The 21,030-nt window shown below is 40.3% G+C and overlaps 1 protein-coding gene across 1 annotated transcript in view; it reads right to left on the reverse strand.

The window, feature by feature from the left end:
* CLVS1 (clavesin 1) overlaps window positions 1-16,714 on the reverse strand; it is a 101,658-nt gene extending 84,944 nt beyond the window's left edge. The window contains exons 1-2 of the mRNA XM_050329053.1: window positions 16,534-16,714; window positions 5,740-6,361 (exon numbers count right to left, since the gene is read on the reverse strand). Coding sequence (XP_050185010.1) covers window positions 5,740-6,128 — 389 coding nt within the window. The 5' untranslated portion in view covers window positions 6,129-6,361; window positions 16,534-16,714. The remainder of the gene's footprint in view (window positions 1-5,739; window positions 6,362-16,533) is intronic.
* Window positions 16,715-21,030: the final 4,316 nt, after the last annotated feature.

Below are 21,030 nucleotides of genomic sequence, written 5' to 3' on the forward strand. Positions count from 1 at the left end.
CATTTTCCAGTCTGCTCTTCATTTTCCTGTATTATCCCCCAGGCTGTCTCCAGCAACTGTGTTTCTCACCTAGAGGCATTGTCCTTCACAGATCTTCAGTCAGCCCTCAACCCTCAGCCCGACACCATCCGGTGACCTCCTCTTCCCTCTCAGTATGTGTTTGATTGCCATACCCCTCCCCATGGATTTTTTTTCTTTTCAGTCCAACTTCTCTCGCCATTCAACATATGCTTCATAACTTTCCCAGCTGTTGTTTTTCTTTCTCTTTTTCAGACATTTTCTCTCTCTTCCTGGATTCCTTTCTCAGCCCTACCCAGGACTCTCATTTGGGTATGTCATCCTTCTGCCATTCATATGGGCTATAACTGCCTTCCCAAATACAGCTTCCATAACAAATGGTGCTAATTTAATTAGGTTGCTGCCCACAAGCAAATTAAGACATTTCAAGACAGAGCTCCTTTTCGTCTTCCTTGTCCAACATTTAATTTGCACATCTGTTACTCCTTGAAATGAGTATTCTACTTATGCTATGCTGCCTTCCTCTACTACCCTGAATTCAGCTACCATTTCATAATAGCTCAGTAATGTAATATAATTTTTTTTAAAATTTTCTAGGCTATTTATTGTTCAATGCAATAGTTTCTTGCGATGTCAGTCTGCATTGCTGGAAGCATCTCCCAACACAGAATGGTTACTTACTGACCAAACCCAAAGACTTGATGTGTAAAAATCATTCTGGTATTGGGGATGGCTCTACTTCAGCTGTATTCTCTCATAATAAACAGCTATGAGGCTGAGTTACTGCCACAGTTTACCTTTGACTATAAATCAGTCCAAACAGATGTTCATTCCTTCATATTCTATTAAACATCTGAGATTATGTTTGAAATATATTGGAATAATCAGCACTTGAGACATATTCATTTATACCAACAGGATCTGGTGATGATAATATCCTTATAATTACACCACTATGAGCATTCTCAACAAGGACATATTTTTTTCTACTAAACTCCTTTAAAATATTTATAGCTCTTGGTTTACCACTATATCAGAGTATTTCCTTTCCCTTTAGCCTATTTAATACACTTTCCTACAGAATGTTAAGTGTCTATCATTTGAGATTCCTTGGTTAATAAAAACCAGTTTATGGCTAGCAGTTGACTTGAGATAATATGTTGTACACAAAGCAGCAGTTTTTTCCATCTGACTTACAGAATCTTTGGAGCTATGTGATAGCTTCTAAGGCACAGACATGAAGACAGAAATTAATTACCATTTTACTGCAAAAGACTATGGGCAACCTTCTGCCCTCTACTCTTAAGACCCTATTTGCAGGGGATTGTGACTGGAGAGAGTCCTTCTCCTGGATCTCTACACAGAAATAAATTTTACTTTGGCTGAACGATCTTGAAGGAAATATTTTTACTTGGAAGATTAATGAACACCTTGTGCTGAATTACTTGTTCACCCAAAGTTCCATCTTCTCGGAGTATAAGCAGCATGTTCTTGAAGGCAGTAGCCCATGTAGGAACAGCTGCGGTAGTTGGTGAAGGCTTTCCTCAATCCAACTGCTGAAAAGGCACTTTTATCTGACTTCTTTAAAAGCTTCAATTTCACTAGAGGTGCATTTGAGGACTGAGGGCCTAGATTTGGTGAGACTGATGAAATGAAAAAGTGTGAGAAAGAGTAATTGTAATCCAGCACATGGAACATTGGTTTTTACGTAAAATCCTGGTTCACATCTCATCAAAACTGTATGTGTACACATGTTTATGTTAAAACCTGGGATTTTTTATGATGCAAATTATTTAATCAAAAACATTTATGACATGGTTAGTTTGACATTTTTATCTGTCTTTATTACTCCCCAATTTGCATTTAAAAATAAGGTACTCTCTAAGAAATGGTCTAAGTCTTTGTGGGTTTCACTGAGTTCACACCTTTGATCTTCTGATCAAAGAGAAAAATGGCCCTCCCCTGTACTGGTGTACAGTAATATAGCTCAAAATTTTTCCTTTCCCTTGCTATGGAACTTTTCTGATCTCTTTCTTTTCTATCCATCTGCTCATTTTCACTTATTCAATACCTCTGAAGTTTTCTGTTCTGTGTCTATCATATGTGAATAACATTAACTAACAGATCCAAAATATACTATGCAGGACCTAGAGAGAGAGAAAGTGATGACATCAACACTAAGAAACCTGTCTAAAAACCAGCAAAACTGAACAAATGCAGTACATGCTAAATTAATGGAACTCTGGCACCCAGTAAACTTTGCAGATATCACAAAACCCTTTCAGTATAATTGATGAGGAGAACAGGTTTAGCTCTGCAGAAGAGCGTGAATCACATGCTAGACTGTGCCCACATTATGGGTGAGAATGTATGACACATTTACCAGTGGCATTTATATTTCAGAAAACAGTGACTTGAAAGCAAATTTGAGCTGAACATGAGCTCAAAATGTGATAGAGAACTAAGAACACAGTGAAGTCTTAATCTAAAAGGAGAGAACTACCGAACAGAAGAGATAGTATTACCCCATGATGAGTTATTAATGAAAATTTTTATTCAGTTCACCCATCTGCACAATATCAACTGCACTAAAATGACAGGAACAATCCAGAAAAGAATGATGAAGAGTATTAGCAACCTGGAAAATCTTCCTAATTCTGTGAGTAAAGAAGTTAAAACTATTTAAGCTCTGACACATTCAGCTAGTGGATTACTTTGCAGAACATTATCTTTGCTGTGCTCGCTGCCCACAAGTATATTCTTTACCTTGTGGACAACACCAAGGTTGTTTTGTCCTAGAGGAAAATGGAGTTAGCTGTTTTACATTCACAAGGTTAAAGGTGAACACAAGAACCTCTGCTGCAGAGTAGCTAATGTACTATCTCCTTGTTGCCTGACAGCAACTTACCCTACAGTGCCGCATCCTCAGTGAATTCAAAAGTAGGTTAGATATGACGTGGTCAAGACACAAAAGTACCAACATGAGAAGCTGTCATATTTTTGTGGTCTATTTAAACTAACACAATCCAGCAGCTGGAAGCTGAAGCTGGAAACATTGAGACTGGAAATTAAAACCTAGTTTTCTAAAGATGCTAGATCAATCAGTTACGTTCTTGAGGCTAAAATTGCAAATGTTTCTAAAGGCTCATATAGAAATTTTATCTTTGATGCAGGGAATACCTTAGAAACATCTTGAATCTGATTTGTCCAAGCAGTCACATTGCACACATTTCCTTTTAAAATCACATTTCGTTTTAAAAATCAATATATTTATAAGCACAGAAAGTTTCAAGTTGCTTCTGCCTCCTTGACATGGGACCCCAACAGTAACCGTATCCGCAGGAGCATAAATGAATGTCCCAGAATGTCTGGGCTGAAAATCAATTTATGGATTATATCTATGCTGATTTTAAAAGAACCTTTATAAATTATTATTTCTTTATAAATCACCCTTATAAATTAGGATTTGATCATAAACAAAGAGAAGGCCCAGCCAGTGGCAAATGAGATTAAAGTTAGAAAAGGCACGCTGAAGGTTGAGCTCTTACTCTTGAAGTCAACATCATGGCTGATTCCATTAGCATTCAGCTGAAATGAGAGCTTGTGAACATCTTGCCATCACTGAAGACACATCTATAGGGGGTTGCCCAAGATACACATCTGTAAGTGTACACAATGCCTGTTTGAAGTTTTTTTGTGACAGATAGGTTTCTTCTGGTCAATAACCTGCTTCGGTGCTGCTTAATAGGATATTGCACTCACCATTTCCTTCTCTTAACAGCTTTCCTCTTGTTGATGCCTTTAGACAGTAAGAAAGGAAGAGGAAATCCATTTACTTACAGCTGAAATCCTGTCCAAAATCCCTGTTGCACTTTGAGCGCTACAAAAGCCCACAAAAAGACCCACTTCTTGTCATCTGAATCCACAGAAGAGATGAGTTTCAGTGACTGAGCTGAGGTAAAATTTTTACATGATTTTTAATTTCACCGAGGAGTCTTAAGAAAGTACATCCCATCCTATTTGCCTTGGCTTTCCTTCTTTGAAGGTTAAAATTATATTTTCAGAATCATGCAGGGTCACTTCTGGGTTTGCACATACAGACATCCAAACACGCATACACACGTACATTAATGCATATTAAAGGACTTGCAGAAAATTTGAGTCCAAATCTGACAGGAATCATTGCTCTGTCAAAAATCTCACTGCAGGAGCCTTAAACAGCAGCACTCTCAGCTTTCCAAGTGTAGGACTTGATGTACAAGGTTAATCACAAAGATTCATTTTGTTGAGGGATGAGAAACCCAAAGCTGGCTCTACATAATACCTAAATCCCTTAATTCAACCAGCAGAGCCACAGTGCTTCTGTCCTCTAAAGTTGATACATTCTATTAATTCAAGATAACTGTGCATTCAGCTTTCTTTTCAGGTCAATTGCTAGAGGAAGAGTTTTGCAGTTGGAAGGAAGGAAAACTCACAGTTCCAAAAGACAGGAGATTAACTGCTGGCCCCTTTGTAGTTAATAGAACTTTTATTACTGCCTTCAGTGCAGGATTTCACCAAATACGTTTGATTATCTAGAGTTACATTTCTGTATCCTTTTCTATACATTTATTTGCATGCAAATGAAAACCAGAAACACATATGAACTCTGCTTTCACGTGCAGATGAAAGGTTTTCCCTGAAAACAACTAACATGAAAAATTGCAGGCATATGTGTATTGTTCTCTAATAATTTCTACAATGTAAATTCAAAGCTCCAATCTATTGACTCCTAAAGATAAGACACCTTCACGGAAAACTTCAGATCACGCCACGACAAAATCCTTCCTGGAACTCATCAGAACAGATACTCAAAACCTGAATCTGAATTTTGTTCTTTAGCATGACTTCTATAAAAAAATCAGCAAAACACATGGTAACCCTACAGCTGATGACACTTCTCCATCTCACCATGAAGGCAGGGAAAATGGAATGGAATGACTTGTGAAGAAGAGGACAATGTGAACATGATATTCCTGGACCAGTCCCTTTTCTCTGTATCACTTCAAATACATGGTGAAAGCTGACTAATCACATTAACATTTAGGGACATCATTTTATAATAATGGCTGGGAGATGTCTTTGTTCATACCATTCCATTAAAGAAATGACCTGAACAGAAAATACACTTTGCATGAATCTCCCATTTATAAGAATAACATCATACAGTAATCAGAGTGTGCAGAAATTACAACGCAGCTTGTGGAAATAGAGCACGGGTTGTAATTCTTGAAATGGTTCAAGCAAACAAACATGAAAAAACAAACAAAAAAGATCCATTATGAAGTCTGAAGGCAGAACAAATATGGTCAGTTTCTTCTGCATCAGAAGAGCTATGAGAACATCCATGTGCTTTGAGACATTTGCTTTCTGTCAACCTGTTTGGCCAGTCTACGATATTGCTGAAACAATTGTATAATAGATATTAATAAATTTATAGCAGAAGACATTATCTGGCTAAAAAAATGGAAATATTTATTTAAAAAAACAACCAACATGAGCTACCTATGTCCTAAAAATGGTGAATAACAGGTGATCAGATGAGATGAAAGTTATAGTAAAATGGATATATGATTACGGACTCTTTTACTGAAAATGGCTTTGCTGTTTCAAGTATGGTCACAAACATTCTGTTACGAGTGTGAGTGTATGTAAAAAGATAAGGACACTATCTACATTTACCTACTCTGATCCCAGTTGGCTGCAAAAAGCAGAAGAATCTTCCTGCCACAGTGGTCGCGATTTTCCAGTACTCCTGGGAACCCATCTGTCAGAGCCCGTTTGATTCCTGGATCATCGGCCTTGAAGTTTTTGAACATTTCCAGGTTTAACTGGCGGTACTGGAAGTACTGAGCCAGCAGTCTGAAGGCCTCAGTTTGGTGAAACTTTCTGGCTCGGAGAAATCTCAAGATGAAGGCATCATCTGTACGTAAAAACCCAATGTCAGGCCTCGTGATAATCATGTCCCTGACTTGCTGGATATCCTGATGCAGAATGTCTGGGTTTTCATTCAGTTCCAGGCGGGCTTTCTCTATAGTCTCTGGACTAAGTCCAGCTTGTAAATGGGTCATCTCTGCAAAAAACTCTTTTCCAAATCCTTAAATTCAGATGCTTTAGTAGAGGTGCTGATCCCATTCAACTGATGGTCCACTGTGAGCGTGAGCCATTCAGATGCTTTTTCCCATCAAGCTGATATTTAACAAACAAAAGCAAAGGGCTTTTCCTATTCTTGCAGAAAGAGTAACAGGCAGTTCACATGTAGGATAATCCATCCAAAGGAAAGTGTTGTTTATTCCATCACTTACTAAAAGAAAAAGAAAACAAATAAAATACTAAATACTTAGATAACGCTTGCAGGAATGCATTTTTGAATTTAGATAGACATAAAATTTCCTTGTGTGCTTTATAGGTATGAGGATTCCAGTCAATATCAGAATGAGTGCATTTAAGAGTAAGGCAGTCACTAACATCTTGAATGTATGTATTTAGGCTTTCAGAAAAGTAATGTGATTTATTGACAAATAATACTAAGCTGTATCAACTTACTATTCGAATACACTTTGCAATGTTGTCTTACAGAAGTGTGGGAGTTGAAGCATCCCATAACTTTAAGCCAGGAATGACAAAAGCAAAAATAACAGTAAGTTTTTTCCACTCCTAACAGGAACAACATTTCAGCTTCATAAAGACTCAGATTTACCCTCATCATACTAAGTAGAACAACTGTTTGATTTGGTTTTATCAACTGTACTATCAATTTGTAGCTTTCCTTGAATTAAACACTAAGCTGACTGTAAAACTGATTTTTAAAAAATCCCAAACTCCATCAACATCGGGAATAATTTCTACTTTGTATAAACTCACTGAAGATATTTCCCATTGAGACTTAATACATCTTCATGGGAAACTCTACATGAACAAGGTATTTGATGTATCTAATCAGACAGGGCTGGTGTTTTAGTTGAAAAAAGATGTATTTTATACCAAATATTTTTTTCAGTATATTGTAGCTTTCCTGCATACCTTGTTCTGAATCTTATTTTCATTTCTGTACTATACCTAGAATTTGTTTTTACAAGTGATAGAAGAAAAGCTACTTATTTTGTTATGTATGAACAAAACGGTACAGTGCATCTCCTACATTTCAGTGACATAATTAAGCAAGAGGTTGTCATCAAAGTCTGTGTAGTTACACTTGTGTGAGATAAGATCAAGGTCTGTCCCAATGTGATATGTGTGTGAAGAAAGATCAAGACCCATACAATTTTTCAGCCATCACAGAAACAGACAAGCAAATACCCCCTGCCTCCACCGCTTAACTGATCTCTCTTTCTAATTTCTGAAAAACTGGTTTTAAAAATTAAAAGGGAATCCCTCAGTGAAAGACATACTTTTTGTATTTGAAGAAAGCTGTTTGGAATGTTATGAATTATTTATAGCAAAACAATCATTTCACTCAGTTTCACTCCCCTGGGTTCAGCATTCTCAGATCAAAAAAAGGGGAGAACAGGAGTCAAAGTATTTTTTGGTCCAGGGTTTGCTCCAGGTTACATTGCAGGACCTGGAAGTCAATCCACAAAAGGGATGCCTCAGTTCCCTGTGTTGTGACCTTGCATGTTATTGATAAAAACTACGTTTTAGATGCCGCAGCTGCAGTCCCAGGATGAGATCCCAGAATTTGAATATAGAGAGTTTCTGCATATTTGCTTAAAGGACATTTGTGGTGGAAGATAAGCTTTTCATTTAACAGCAATGTGAATTGGACTTTTTTGTAGGTAACACAAAGGAGAGTTTATTAAGCATCCTCTTTCTGTATTCACTGTGGAACTGGAACTGAAAAGAGCTACCTGCAGGGCAGAGTATCTGGTGATTGATCAGCCTGGGAAAACTTCAGGAAAGGCAGAGCTGGGAGAATAGAAGGCTTTCACAAGGCACTACAGAGTGCAAATGACTCAAGGGAAAAAAGTCCTCAGGTTTTGAGGGCTAATTTATGGGTGCAGGTTATTCAATTCTGAAAGAAATAAGAGCTGTATTAAAGGTAGATTCCTCATATAGAAATAAACTAACAGCTATTTGCTTTGCTCTTGCCTTCATTAGACCAAATTAGAATAACTCCTATCGTATCAACTGAATTCCACTGATGTAAAATTGCAGTAGACCATAGGGAAACCAAACCAATATTTTGTGACTGAGATCTCAAATTAATGGTGACACTAGCATTTTCTCGCACAAATCATGGTTTTAGTTACAATTGCCTCCATGAGCTAGTTAGGGGAGCTTAGGTGTGATACTGTCATTGGGGGAGTGTGGTACAAGGATTTCCCCTCCTTAGTTTAAACAGCAAATGGTAGAGTAAGGAAACTTTGTGCTAAAGGATGCTCAGCAGAAGAGTGGAAGCAAGAAGCTTATCTGGGGTCTGCATTAGCTCTGGCTCAGGGCTAAGTATGAATTACAACACTTTTAGCACTCCTGTGGCTTAGAATCTCAAAATAATAGAATCACAGAATGTTTTTGTTGAAAGGGACCTTTGAAAATCATCTGGTCCAACCTCCCTGTCATAAGCAGGGACATTGTTCACTAATCAGGTTGTTCAAAATCCCATTCAACTTGGTCTTGAACTCTTCCAAGGACTGAACATTTGCAATTTCTCTGGGCAACTTATTCTATAGTCTCACCATCACTATCACAAAAGAATTCTTCTTTATATTCAATGTGAACCTGTCCTTTTTCAATTTCAAAATGTTAGCCCTTGTCCTATTACTACAGGCCCTACTAAAAAGTCTCTGACCATCTTTCTTTTAAGCCCCTTTTAGATACTTGAAGGTTGCTGTAAGGTCTCCCTGAAGCTTTCTCTTCTTCAGGCTGAACAACCCCAACTCTCTCAGCCTGTCTTCACAGGAGAGGTGCTCCAGCCCTCTGATCATTTTTGTGGCCCTTCTCTGGACCTGTTTTAAAATGTGCAAGGACTAGTGGGAGATAACTGTGTCACACACACAACCCCCAGTGGATTCATCCATTTTCTAGGAGTTTATGGGGAGTAAAACTGTTCTTTTTCTGACTCCCATCTCCACCAAGATATTTTCTTCAGAAATAAGGCAAATTCTTGAAAGGTCAACTGCAGTCTACTCCAGAAGAAAAATGAGATTTGATCAAGGAGATCAAATCTGGCCCTTCTTATTGGATCCCCAAGTATTTAATGTCAAAATGGATGCTACTTAATTTCATTAAAGTTGCATACCATTTTTAACTAATTTAAATGCCCAGGATTATCCCAAGGTGAGGGAGATACAGTCCTTTCCTGTCCGATGTTGTTGCTGAAAAAGCAACTTACAAATACTCAGCCTAACAAAAAATATATTTTTAAATGCATTTCAGAGTTTTCTGATAGTGAGCTGAGCTATAACCATGGATTACAGTTATCCATAGATTATCCTGATTATCAGCCCGAACAGACTGCACTGAAATATTTTAGTGGTGTGAAGTTATATATTGCAAAATAATCTAAAATATGTGCTAAAAATGTTGTCGCTATTTTAATCAGAGTACAAATCATGAGGTTAGTAATCCACTCTAACACCACTGCCTTCAAGGAGCCTGATATACATCAATGGATGAGCTGTACTCCCACTACTAACCTTGACAATAAATTTAATGCTCCATAGCTAGCCAGTTTAATTGTCACTGCACTTTCTCAAATGGCACTGATTTATTCTGATTCCCAAGGTATAACAGACCATTTTCACCCCCTCCCACCCATGGCAATTTCTCCTTCTCTTCCAGTGTTGTGTGCAGCTCTCATCCATCTGCCAATTTTTCAGATGTTTACATCTTTGTTCAGTTTGGTTCAGGGTTGGTTTATCTTCCAAATGAAGATGCTGGCTTTTTTCTCCCACCTTGAATATTGTTGCTGTATGTTGGCACACTAGACTGTTTGTTATAGTCTCAACAGCTGTTTTTCTATCTTATGATTCTTTGTTCCCAAAGGACTATTTGCTCTCCTAATGTCTTTTTACAGCCACTTACAATAAATCATCCCTCCAAAGGAACAAAACCCAGCTTAAAAAAAAAAAAAAAGAAAAAAAAAATTACAGAGATTTGAAACACAGCATACTTATACCCAAAAAGGAGGGAAATTTCCACCAAAACTGTAGTGTCACATACCATTTTGGTTTATTCATTTCCAATCCAAACAAGAGAATGGCAAGGGACAGAGAGTGGTTTCAGGATGAGTAGCAAACTGAAAGTGGGATACAGTTTTTAGACAAGCAGCTTATATTTTTCATGATAAAAAAATTAGTTAATAATAAAATGTATAGTAATACTATACAAACAAAAATGAAAATTACATATTATGGAAGATCTTAATATGCTTTACTGCTCTCTCTTCAATGACAGTTTCTGGATCAGCATTCAATCCCTATTTGCTCTGCATCCCCTGGAAGATTGGGCAAAACCTGTTCTCAATGATGATGGCATTTGTCTAGATCATTTTGTTCCTTCCCACTTAGCTGTTCCTGCAATATCACTTAGGTTTTTTTGAGCACTTCATGTCCATTTGGCCCTTCCCCATCCAATTCAGTTCCAGAAAGATTTTACTTGTCTCTGTGTCTACCAAGTGTTTTTCATTCAGTCCAAAGCTATATGGAGTGTGAAATTTCATTACCATGGTTTTCAAATGGAGAAGGAACTAGTGTTTGATCCTCACCTGGTATCAGGAGGCATCACTGCTAAGGTTTGGCTCATTATATAATTCCTAACTGCTAGCATTCATACAGATATTAGCTGCTAAAATCATGCCAGAGAGGAAGGGAGTGGGTAGGAAGGGAGGAAAAGTGGTAATCTAGAATGATTTCATCTCAGAGAGTGGGTGTCATCTCATTAAATTGCTTTTTGAAAAATATTTTGATGTTAACTGTGGAAAACCTTTTGGGGCTATGTTCTGCTTAACAGGGGTTGTTTCATAAGGACTGGGTAGGATGAATCCATACCTGTACCTATAGGAATGGTTCCTATGGCACTTTGTGGCCTTGGGGTACCTTAGTAGGAACCTGCTCTGGAAATGGAGTGGTGAGACATAGAATGGGAACTACCCCAGCTCCGTGAACTAATTTCAAAGGAGCAATGAGAAAAACTGATTCTCTCTTGTCCTTGATGGCAAGATCATGGCATCTTCCACAGATTGTGGGGAGAAGCACAACCCTGAGTGATTTGCCTGAGGTCATGGAGGACACATTTCACATAGCTGGGAACAGATCATATGTCCCCTGGGCCACAAGCTTACACATTAATATCTGGGCAATCTTTCCTTTCTATGCATAATGCTCTGCATCATAAGAAAAATGTGAAGCCATGTTGCAGACAGGGACATAGAGAGTTGACAGCAATGTTTCCAGTGTCCCCAGTGTAATCATCTTAGGCCTCAAAGGCATAATCAGGACTCCCAAAGTGTACCATTTCTTTAGATTTTGCAAAGACCAACCTCCCTATGGGGCTTTCCAACAGGACTATCTCATATCCCAAGTCCAATAGCCTGGCTGCTGCTCACATTATTATAGAATCACAGAAAGGCTGACATTGGAAAGAACTTCTGGAGTATATCTGGTCCAACCCCCTGCTCAAGCAGGGCCTCCTAGAGCTGGTTCCCCAGGACTCTGTCCAGACAGCTTTTGAGTATCTCCAAGGAAGGAGACTCCACAGCCTTCCTGGGTGACTTCTGCCAGTGCTGTCACTCTCACAGTAAAAAAGTGTTTCCTGAAGCTCATGGCAAACCTCTCATGTTTCAGTTTGTGCCCTTTGTCTCTGGACCTGTGTTGGACAACATTGAAAGGAGTCTGACTCTATCCTCTTTGCATCTTCTCTTCAGGTATTTGTATGAACTAATGAGATCCCCCTGAGCCAGTTCTTCTCCAGGCTGGACAGTCACAGCTCTCTCAGCCTTTCTTCATGTGAGCAACACTCCAGTCCGTTCATCATCCTCCTAACCCTTTGTCAGACTTTATCCCATATGTCCATGTCTCTCTTGTACTGAGGAGCCCAGAATGGGATACAATACTGCAGGTGTGGCCTCCACCACTTCTCTTTAGCCCTTCCCTAAGGGTCTAGATTGTCTCAGTAAACATAAATGAGTTCAATATTGCAAGTCTTTCTTCTCCAGCTACTGATGCTCCTGTAAACCTTCACTAGGGAATTGTTGCTCCTCTTCAATATGAAAATAGTGAACGTTTGTTACTGTAGTGGCTGTGAAGGGAATTTCATGGTTTCTCACACTTTCCCAGGATAGAACGCCCCAGCTCAGGTACAAAAACCTAACATTTCCTTTAGTTCAGTAAAAACAACACATCATTCATTCCTATTCCCCTCATACTACAATCTTCTTCTTAGTCTGAGTCAGTTGCAGATTACCCTCAGGCCACATCTAAATGTCCAGAGCTGGTAATTTAGCCATGGCACAGCACAAAGCCTGGCAGCAACTCCTGATCTTTGCTGCTCTCTGCACAGTGTATAGGGCAGGCAAATTTGCAATTGCAACCAACCTGCAGTTGTCCTGCTGTTTCTACAAGCTGCCAGACATGAGGAGAGACTGACAAGGTTATCTAACAAACATACAATAAAAAAATTCCATCTTTATCTTATGACCTAAAATGAGCAAAACTTATTGCCTACCTGAATATTAAGGAAGAGGACCACATGCCAAGGAGCAGAACTTAACTCACAAATAAAAAATTTAAACAAAATACCCCGTGAACTTGAAGAGATTGGTTCAACTTTTCTCCAAGTCATAGTTTTTAAGTATTCACCAATCACAGACAAACTGTAACTCCCTATGGGAACGTGAGGACCTGTGGCATGCCCCAGAAACAGCAGTCTATGAGGGACTTCCATGGCAGCCATGAACTACTGCAAGCACCTCCATGAAAAAAAGCATCCTGACCACTATGGGACAGAGGTCACTTCTCCAATAATATAGAAACTTCCTGCAGTTAAAATTATCAGCAATACGCAAAACATGAATTCTGACCCCCAAGCCTCATAATTAAACTACCTGCAGAAATCTGACAGCATGCAATCATAATACTGATGTCTGAAAATCCCCAAATGCAGTAGAAATTATGTTACAACATCTGCACAAAGATATATAGGAGAAGAAACAAGATGTTTGATATTACATTTTTAATAACATGAAGTTTATCTAATTTCGCAGTTCTTTTGCTTCATGTTTTGAAAAATTAGGTTCCTTTAAAAAATATGAAATGCAATGGTGGTGTGTGAGTGTTAACTTTCTTCTGCTTTATATATTATGCCAAAGAAAGGCATCTGTGGCATTCCATGGGGTGGCAGTAGGGGGAAAGAAGGGAAGGAGAGACAGTCAGGGACAGAAAGGAAGTAAGGAAGGCAGGAGGAAAGGAGGGAGGCAAGGAAGGAAAGGAGGGAAGGAAGAAAGGAGGAAGGTTAGAGAGGAGAGAGGGAGGGATTCTGCACTCAGGAATTCATGCAATCCTCCTACTTGTTTTTGGGTTTTTTTCTCTCATTCCTAATGAAGTCTGATCACAAGCCAAAGTTCTGCACATAGGTACTTCTCCGAAAGTTGTAGAAATAAAGATTAACATAATTTGATAATACCTTGTGGGTTTGTTTTATCAGTGGAGGAACATATCAGATTGAAGGAGTTTATAAATACTATTGAAGGAAAAAACCCAAACCAAACAAACCAAAACACCACTAAACTGTTTGGAAATTCTCGGAGCAAATCCACAGAGGAAAAGGAATTGTAACTCATGTGCCAAAAAGCACGTGAACTTTGTCTCAGTGAATTTCCAACTCTATGAAAGACTAATGTTGTTTCTTTTTTATTTCTTTTGTTAGTTTGTTTTAACTAGTAGGACCCAAGTGTCATATCTTGTTTGTGCATGTGTCAGAGACACACTACAGTACCAGGCTGCGAGAGAAAATAAAACTCACTTGCCAAGCAGCAGCACAATTGCTTCAGTAATTGCATAGTTCAGTAAACAATTGCATGAGTTTACAGTCTTAGTTTAAAGGAAATATTCTCCATCCTTTTATGAGGCTGATCATTTGTATTTCAACTGACATGGTCCTCTGTTGGAATATGAGGAGGTTGCTGTTAAATGTGTCAGTGAAATGACCTCTGTGTTCAAAGCACACAGAGCTGAAGTGCTTTGACCCAGTGCTATGGGGTGGATTCTGCATTGCTGAACTCAATTACACTGCTCACACTGCTACTCAGCAGTACTCAGGGCTACTCACAGCATCTGGTCTCTGCAGCAGCTTTCAAGTTATATATGATGATTAAATAAATTAAGGTTTTTAGAAAAAGTTACAATATCTTTCATTGTCTTGCCTTACAAAAGTCTAATTTTTAGAAAATGCTCAATAGCTTTTAGAGCTGGATGAGTCAACAGAATTTTTAAAATAATTGGCATCATTTGATAACAGATATATGACAATACAAGCTGCCTCTGCAAACTTCAAGGTGGGATAGATTGAATATGAGGAAAAGCTCTATAAGGTTATCTGAGTTATCATTATATGAAAAAGCAAACCAGTAGCTTCCCTATGCAGTGCATGGCATAATACTGTTACATAATATGTCATGTAGATGTTGGCATTGTATTAACTTTTAGTACTGGAGAAAATCCATGTTATCATCTGATTACTCAGAAAACACATGAAAGCAGCCTTTCCGTAATTTAATTTTTCCTTTCAAATAGGATCCAGTCACTGTTTAGTGATGGACAAGGAGTAGCCATCTGCTCCTTAACTTCATTATTCCCAGAGCTTGTTAAAACTGAGGAATCAGCATTTTGAAAAGGGGAAGCTCCCTTTCTCCTATGACCTTCCTCACCCTCTCAGGATTAAACCATTGCAAACAGAATTAAAGTCAGGCCAGTAGCACACATGGGGTTTCTCCAGCTGTTAGTTGCTTTGCATTTATTTTTATGCATGAAGCCTTGTCTGAACATCCTCACTTCTTGCAGAGACACAGCTCAATTCTTTACTTCCTGCAACAGAGGATCCAAAGGCTAGGTGTGATTCACCTCACTTCTTCCCTGCACCCATTATTCATCACTGTTTGCCATTGGGAAGGCAATACACTTGACTGACCTAGCACATTCCCCCCTCCCTTTAATCCCTCTTCCCTCTTTGGGCTGAGTACACCTAGTCAAAACAGGCATCAATTTGCTAAGGAGCAAACAGGTATCTGCTGCTGTTTGGTAAACTTCTGTATGTCAACACTTGGCTGGAGTCCTTGCTTCATTAACTTAAATCCCAGTTTTAACCCTTTCCTCTACATCCCTCTCACCTCTCTCCTGCTCTCATATTGGATCTGGACTTTCCCTTCCAAGTTGTGTTCCCTTTCTTCCTCAGCTCCTGGGCTGCTGAGCTGATTTTTCAGTCCCATAACCCTTTCAGGAAGGACTGGGGCTGGTGATGGAGAAGGAAGACAGGAGGAAAAGAAAAGGCAGGAAAGTGAGGAATGTGGGGAAATGGGCAGAGAAGAAAAGAGGCAAGGGAACAGGGCAGGGAGGAGAGTAGACAGGGAAGGCAGAAAATGGGAAGGCAGGAAGAAGAGAATCAGAGAAGCAGGGCAAGGAGGACTGGAGGCAAAAGAGCCAGGATAGATAGCAGGCTGGAAGCAGGAAAAAGGGCAGGAAGGCAAGGGAGGTAGGGGAAGCAGAAAAGGAAGGGGGAGGTAAGAGAAGTAGAGCAGGCAGGGCAAAGAAGAGAGGCAGGGAGAAGGGGAAGGAGGCACGGAGGCAGAGAGCAGAGGGAGGCAGAGAGCAGACAGATAGGACAGGCAGGAGAGACAGCCAGGGGAGGCAGGAGGCAGGGTAAGGAGGTAGGGAGGGAGCAGGCCAGCTAAGATGCAGAGGAGGCAGGGAACAGGGCCGGAAGGGAGCAGGGAGTCAGGGCAGGCATGAGGTAAGCAGTGGAGGCAGGGGACACAGCGACAGGGAAGGCAGCGAGCAGGGGAAGGAGGCAGGCAGGGCAAACAGAACAAGCAGGAGGCAAGGAAACAGAGGCAGGAGAGATAGGTTGGGAGGCGGGAGGTAGATCAGACAGGGAGCAGGGCAGGCAGGAGGCAGCAGGCACAGAGTAGGGTGGGGAGGAGGCAGGGAACAGGGCAGGCAGAAGAGAGCAGGGGAGGCTGGGCAGGCAGGATGCAGCCGGCAGGAGGCAGGGAGCAGGGCAGGCAGGAGGCAGGGAGCAGGGCAGGCAGGAGGGAGCAGGGGAGGCTGGGCAGGCAGGACGCAGCCGGCAGGAGGCAGGGAGCAGGGCAGGCAGGAGGCAGGGAGCAGGGCAGGCAGGAGGCCGGGAAGGGAGCGGCCCCCTCCCGCCGCCGGAGCTGTCCGCCCGGCGGTGCTGAATCTCCGCACCCCGGGCGCGGAGGGGCGGGGGGCGCCGGGAGCGATCAGAGCCTCCCTGCGCAACCCCAGAGAAGGCAAATCCAAATACCTGCACAGCGCCGGCAGCTGCCGTGGGGCGGCGGGGGGCTGCGTGGGGTGGGTTTTTCCCCCTGTAGATGTCCTTGCTGCTGAGATGGGTGTGCGAGAAAGATCTCCCGGCTCCCGGGTTCCGGCTCAGATCTCTCTAGAAAACTGAATGAGCGAGCGCCAGCTCCACGGGGCTGTGATTTTTTTTTTTTTTTTTTTTTTGGTAGGAGGCGTGTGCGCCAAAGCTTGGGTCCTTCCACTGCCGTCCCCCTGGGTCCTAAGCCCTCCTGCCGCCCGCCCGGCTGCCTCCCGGCACTCCCGGCGCCCCTGGGATGCGGGCTAAGTGCTCCGTGCCGCCGCGGGAGCGGTGGGAAGGGGCTGCTGGCGGCCGGGAGGGCTCAGCACCGCGGGCTTCTACCCAGCGGCGTGGGCTTCACAGCCTTTTTTTCTAGCATCGCCCCTTTCACAGCGAAAGTCGCGCAGAGCACAGCGTCCTGCGGCATTTACAGCAGCCACGGAAAAAGAGTGATCTTAATGGACCACGTATTATCGACCACGGGCTGCTTTAATGAACATGGCAGCCTGGGTTTATAAGAGAAGTTTCGTCTGGGTCAGACTGCAGAGACATCTAGCTCAGGGTGCTGTCAACAGCAGTATCCACAGGAAATGTCTGGTGAAGAATGCGAAAACAGGACAATCTTCACCCCTGCACTCTCTCAACCCCTCTCCCAAGTACTTCAAGTTCAGGAATTTTCCCAGCAATGTAGTACCTGTGTTTTTCAAATGAATTTGTACTTTTTGAGAACAGTGTCTCCTTAAATACTCATAAATTTCTAGAACATCCTTCCATAATGTCCTTTGACTAGGCAATCTACTTATTTCACAAACTATCACCTGTCTTTCATTATAGGGATCTATAGGCTTTTGATAGTGGTGTAGAAAGGACAGAAGAAGGGAACTTCTTTTATTAAATTAGGTCCTGAAAATCACTTTCTGTACAAGCCTCGTAAGACCTGTATTAAACCGCACTTGGGAGACTTTGGGTGACGTAATGACCTTGGCAACCAAATTCACACCCATCCGCTTTTATCAACACACTAAGCCCAACTAAATGTGCGTTTCTTCTTTTGTTACCCCTGTACATTGTGGAATAAAATTTCTCTGAAGTGGTGGATGAAAGTCAGCTGATTGTCCTGGTTTATTTGCTTTGGGCATCTCTCTTGAGTCAGTTACTGAAGGATCTTATACAGCAAAGAATTAGGTGATAAATGATAAAGATAAGGAGCAACTTCTACATGAGAAATGTAAACAGAGTAGGATTCTTTGGCATGGAAAAAAAAAGGTGAGTAAGTATAGATAAAACAGTGATATGAGTGGGTTTTTTTGTCATTCATAACATTTCATAATAGTGATCAGCATGAGGAAGATAAATTGGAACAATATCTCAGTATTATTTCCAGTTTTAGGAGTAGGAAAAATGGAATCCACTAGGGGCTAGCTTTGATTCAAACAAAAGGACATACTTCTTCACAAAATATTTAGTGAAGCTGTAAAACTCATTTCCAAAGGAATTCACGCTTCAGAAAATTGTAGGACATATTTATGGAAGAAAAAAACATTAAGGGCTTTTAAACATGAAGTCATGACCTCTGGCTCTGGAAGTCCTTGTTCCACAAATTGCTGAAGGCTGGGGTAATATTTATATGATTATATACGATTATATCCTTGCCCTGTTCTTATTCTTTACCTTAGCCATCCACTGCTGATCCCTGCTGGAGATAGGCATTGAGCTCGATGGACCTTTGCTCTGACCCAGTATTGACTTCTCTTATATTCTTACATATAAAGTAGACTTTGAGAATGTGAATGCAACAGGATCCATTTTGGTTTTACTTTCCCTTGAAAGTGGAATATCCAGTGGTTTCATTCTATTTCAAAGAGTGTATGTCCAGACAGTCACTTTCTTTTTAGAGGAAACACCCCAGTGTTAGTGAGCAAAGGCAAAACGAATCTGTGGGGAAGATGACTTGTGCTTTTAGAATGATTTCCTTGCACAACCATTAATTTAACCCAAGCATGTGTGAAACTGGAATATGAGGTATTTGCATCATGTGACCCAACCACATTGACTGGAAGACAAGAAGCAGCATCTCAAAGCAGAGAGCTCAAAACCCTCACAAGAGCATTTGTCCCACCACTTGATATAAAAGTATTTCTAGCCCCGGGGAAGTCAATACTCAGTTATTAAGTAGTCTCATTAGATCATTATTTTCTGCATAGAGATCAGTTTGGAGATAAAAGAACAAGCACTGTGTTTTCATAATCCTCTTGCAAGCTTCCACTCTTGCACAGATGATAAAGATTAATGTACTAGCTACTGTAACTATGCAGTACTTCCCTGGGAATTGTTAATAATATTAAGTGGAATGAACATGACTCTATAAACCAACTGCCTCAGGCAGTTAAATGAGTTGCCAAATTTGATGTATGCCTAATATTTGGGGATTTAATATTTTTATTTGGTTTAATTGGTGTATTTTTTTCCTTCTGTAGTGTTCCTGTTAAGTGACCACTGCTTGCTGATCCACTGGATGATTGATGTGTTGCACAGTCCTAGGGTAGAAGCATGTCTCTAAACATATTACAGCAGGGCCTTATATTGATCCCACTGCAAATATTCTCATGTTACATTCTCATGACCACTTTATCACTTCTTCATCCCTTCCTTTCTGCAAAGTCTGCTCTGTACTCTGAGAGCATACTTCAAGTCATCTCATTCTTTGCATTGTCCCAGTCATTACACTTCAACTGAAGTTATGACCTCAGAAACAAGAGTGTTGAAGGTATAAACTCTGAGTTTCATAAAAGTACGCCTGGGACATTAGAAACCTCCTTGCTGATGTGCACAGACTGGAGCTTCATCTCTTTCTCATTTGCAGGGTTGAATACATAGAGCTAAGGGGAGAAAAATGTGCCTGTAATCACAATTTGTTACTGAAGGCATTAGAACTGACTGAACACATGGAGAGACCAGATCAGTTTGGAAGGTGAGGATGTTTTATACAGCCTTTTCTGAAAGTAAAACAGAATTTTAATATTAAATTTATTCTAACCTGACCTTCCCTGTTGCCACACGTATTGTTTTTCTATTTTAACAAAGAGCAGAGAGATCACAAAGACCACAAACTTGGGAAGAGAATGTATATTTTCACCACCAGCAGAAGGTATCCATGTTCCTGAACTATCAAGGAAGCCATGGAAGGTCAGAGTGGCTGGTTGCTCCATAGTCTAGGTATGATATATAGTTCCTACTCTCTTTGCAGCAAAATATTTTGTCTTCACTCAGTGAAATGCACAGACTCTTGCAGTATTTTTGACTTTGAAGTGCTACGAAGTAGGGGCTAGTTTGAACACTTTTGCATCTCTCATAGTGCTCTCTCATTCATACAAAGCACAAAACCACTGAATTATTTTAATTCATCACATCAGGAATGGAATTTTTTTAATAGTAAAAAACCAATTCCAAATAAGTGGAAAACTGCTCTCCCTCTGCCTTAAGACTGAAACAGAGTTGTATATCTATACAACATGTAAATATATTGAACTTCAGTATTTTAGAGGGTTAGGGTATGTGAATGCTGTGCATATATATTGCTTGAGCAGAAAGGTTGGACCAGATAACCCCACCAGTTGTCCTTTCTAACATTATTCATTCTGTGGTTCTGTTATATAAGGAGAGGGACAGATCTTTGATGCAATTCAGTATATATCTAGTGTCATTAAATTTCTAAGTGTGATTTCTCCAATATTTAAAATGTTCTTTACAGAGTGTGAACAGGGAATTTTAGAAATAATATCGTATAGGATGTTCTTGTATCTTTAAATTTTCTTTTGTGAACAATTTGCTGCAAGTTTCTAAAATTAACAGTCAATTTTAATAATTAATTGGGAGCTCAATCTTTTTCTCTAATCTACAATTACCATCTGGTTTTATTTCCTTTGAAAGTAACTGCATTGAAAGCCCCAGTAGATTAAAAAATAATAATTCTAAAACAGCTTAGACCCAATAAATCACTATTCTTAAGGGAGAAGTAACTCTTAGATCACAGTTCAGTGGGATTCATGTTATAAATCCTCCCAGGTTTCCTGAACCTTTAAAATATTTAAAAATTTATACCAAAGAATGCAAAACATATGCAAATTGATTGTTCGTATGATTTATTTAATGAGAAAGGTCCAGTTTTGCCATTTTTACTCTTGATGTAGAGAATTCATTCTTTTGCTGAGTTCACATACAATCACCACTTATGCCACTCTTAGAATAATGTGTAACTGGGACACAAGGAGAGTTTTGGCCTTGAGCATGTAGGGGGGTGAAGTTGGAATGTTCCAATTCCATGGGAATTGCAGGAGCTGGAGAGAAGATCCAGCATAGAGCTGGAGGTCAGCAGCAGAATTCAGGTAAAGGCAAACTCTCAGAACTGCAATCCACAATTTTCCCCCTCAGCTCCTACTTAAC

The sequence above is a fragment of the Myiozetetes cayanensis genome, unplaced genomic scaffold, assembly GCF_022539395.1.
Source record: "Myiozetetes cayanensis isolate MyiCay16 unplaced genomic scaffold, myiCay2020 scf1, whole genome shotgun sequence".
NCBI lineage: Eukaryota > Metazoa > Chordata > Aves > Passeriformes > Tyrannidae > Myiozetetes > Myiozetetes cayanensis.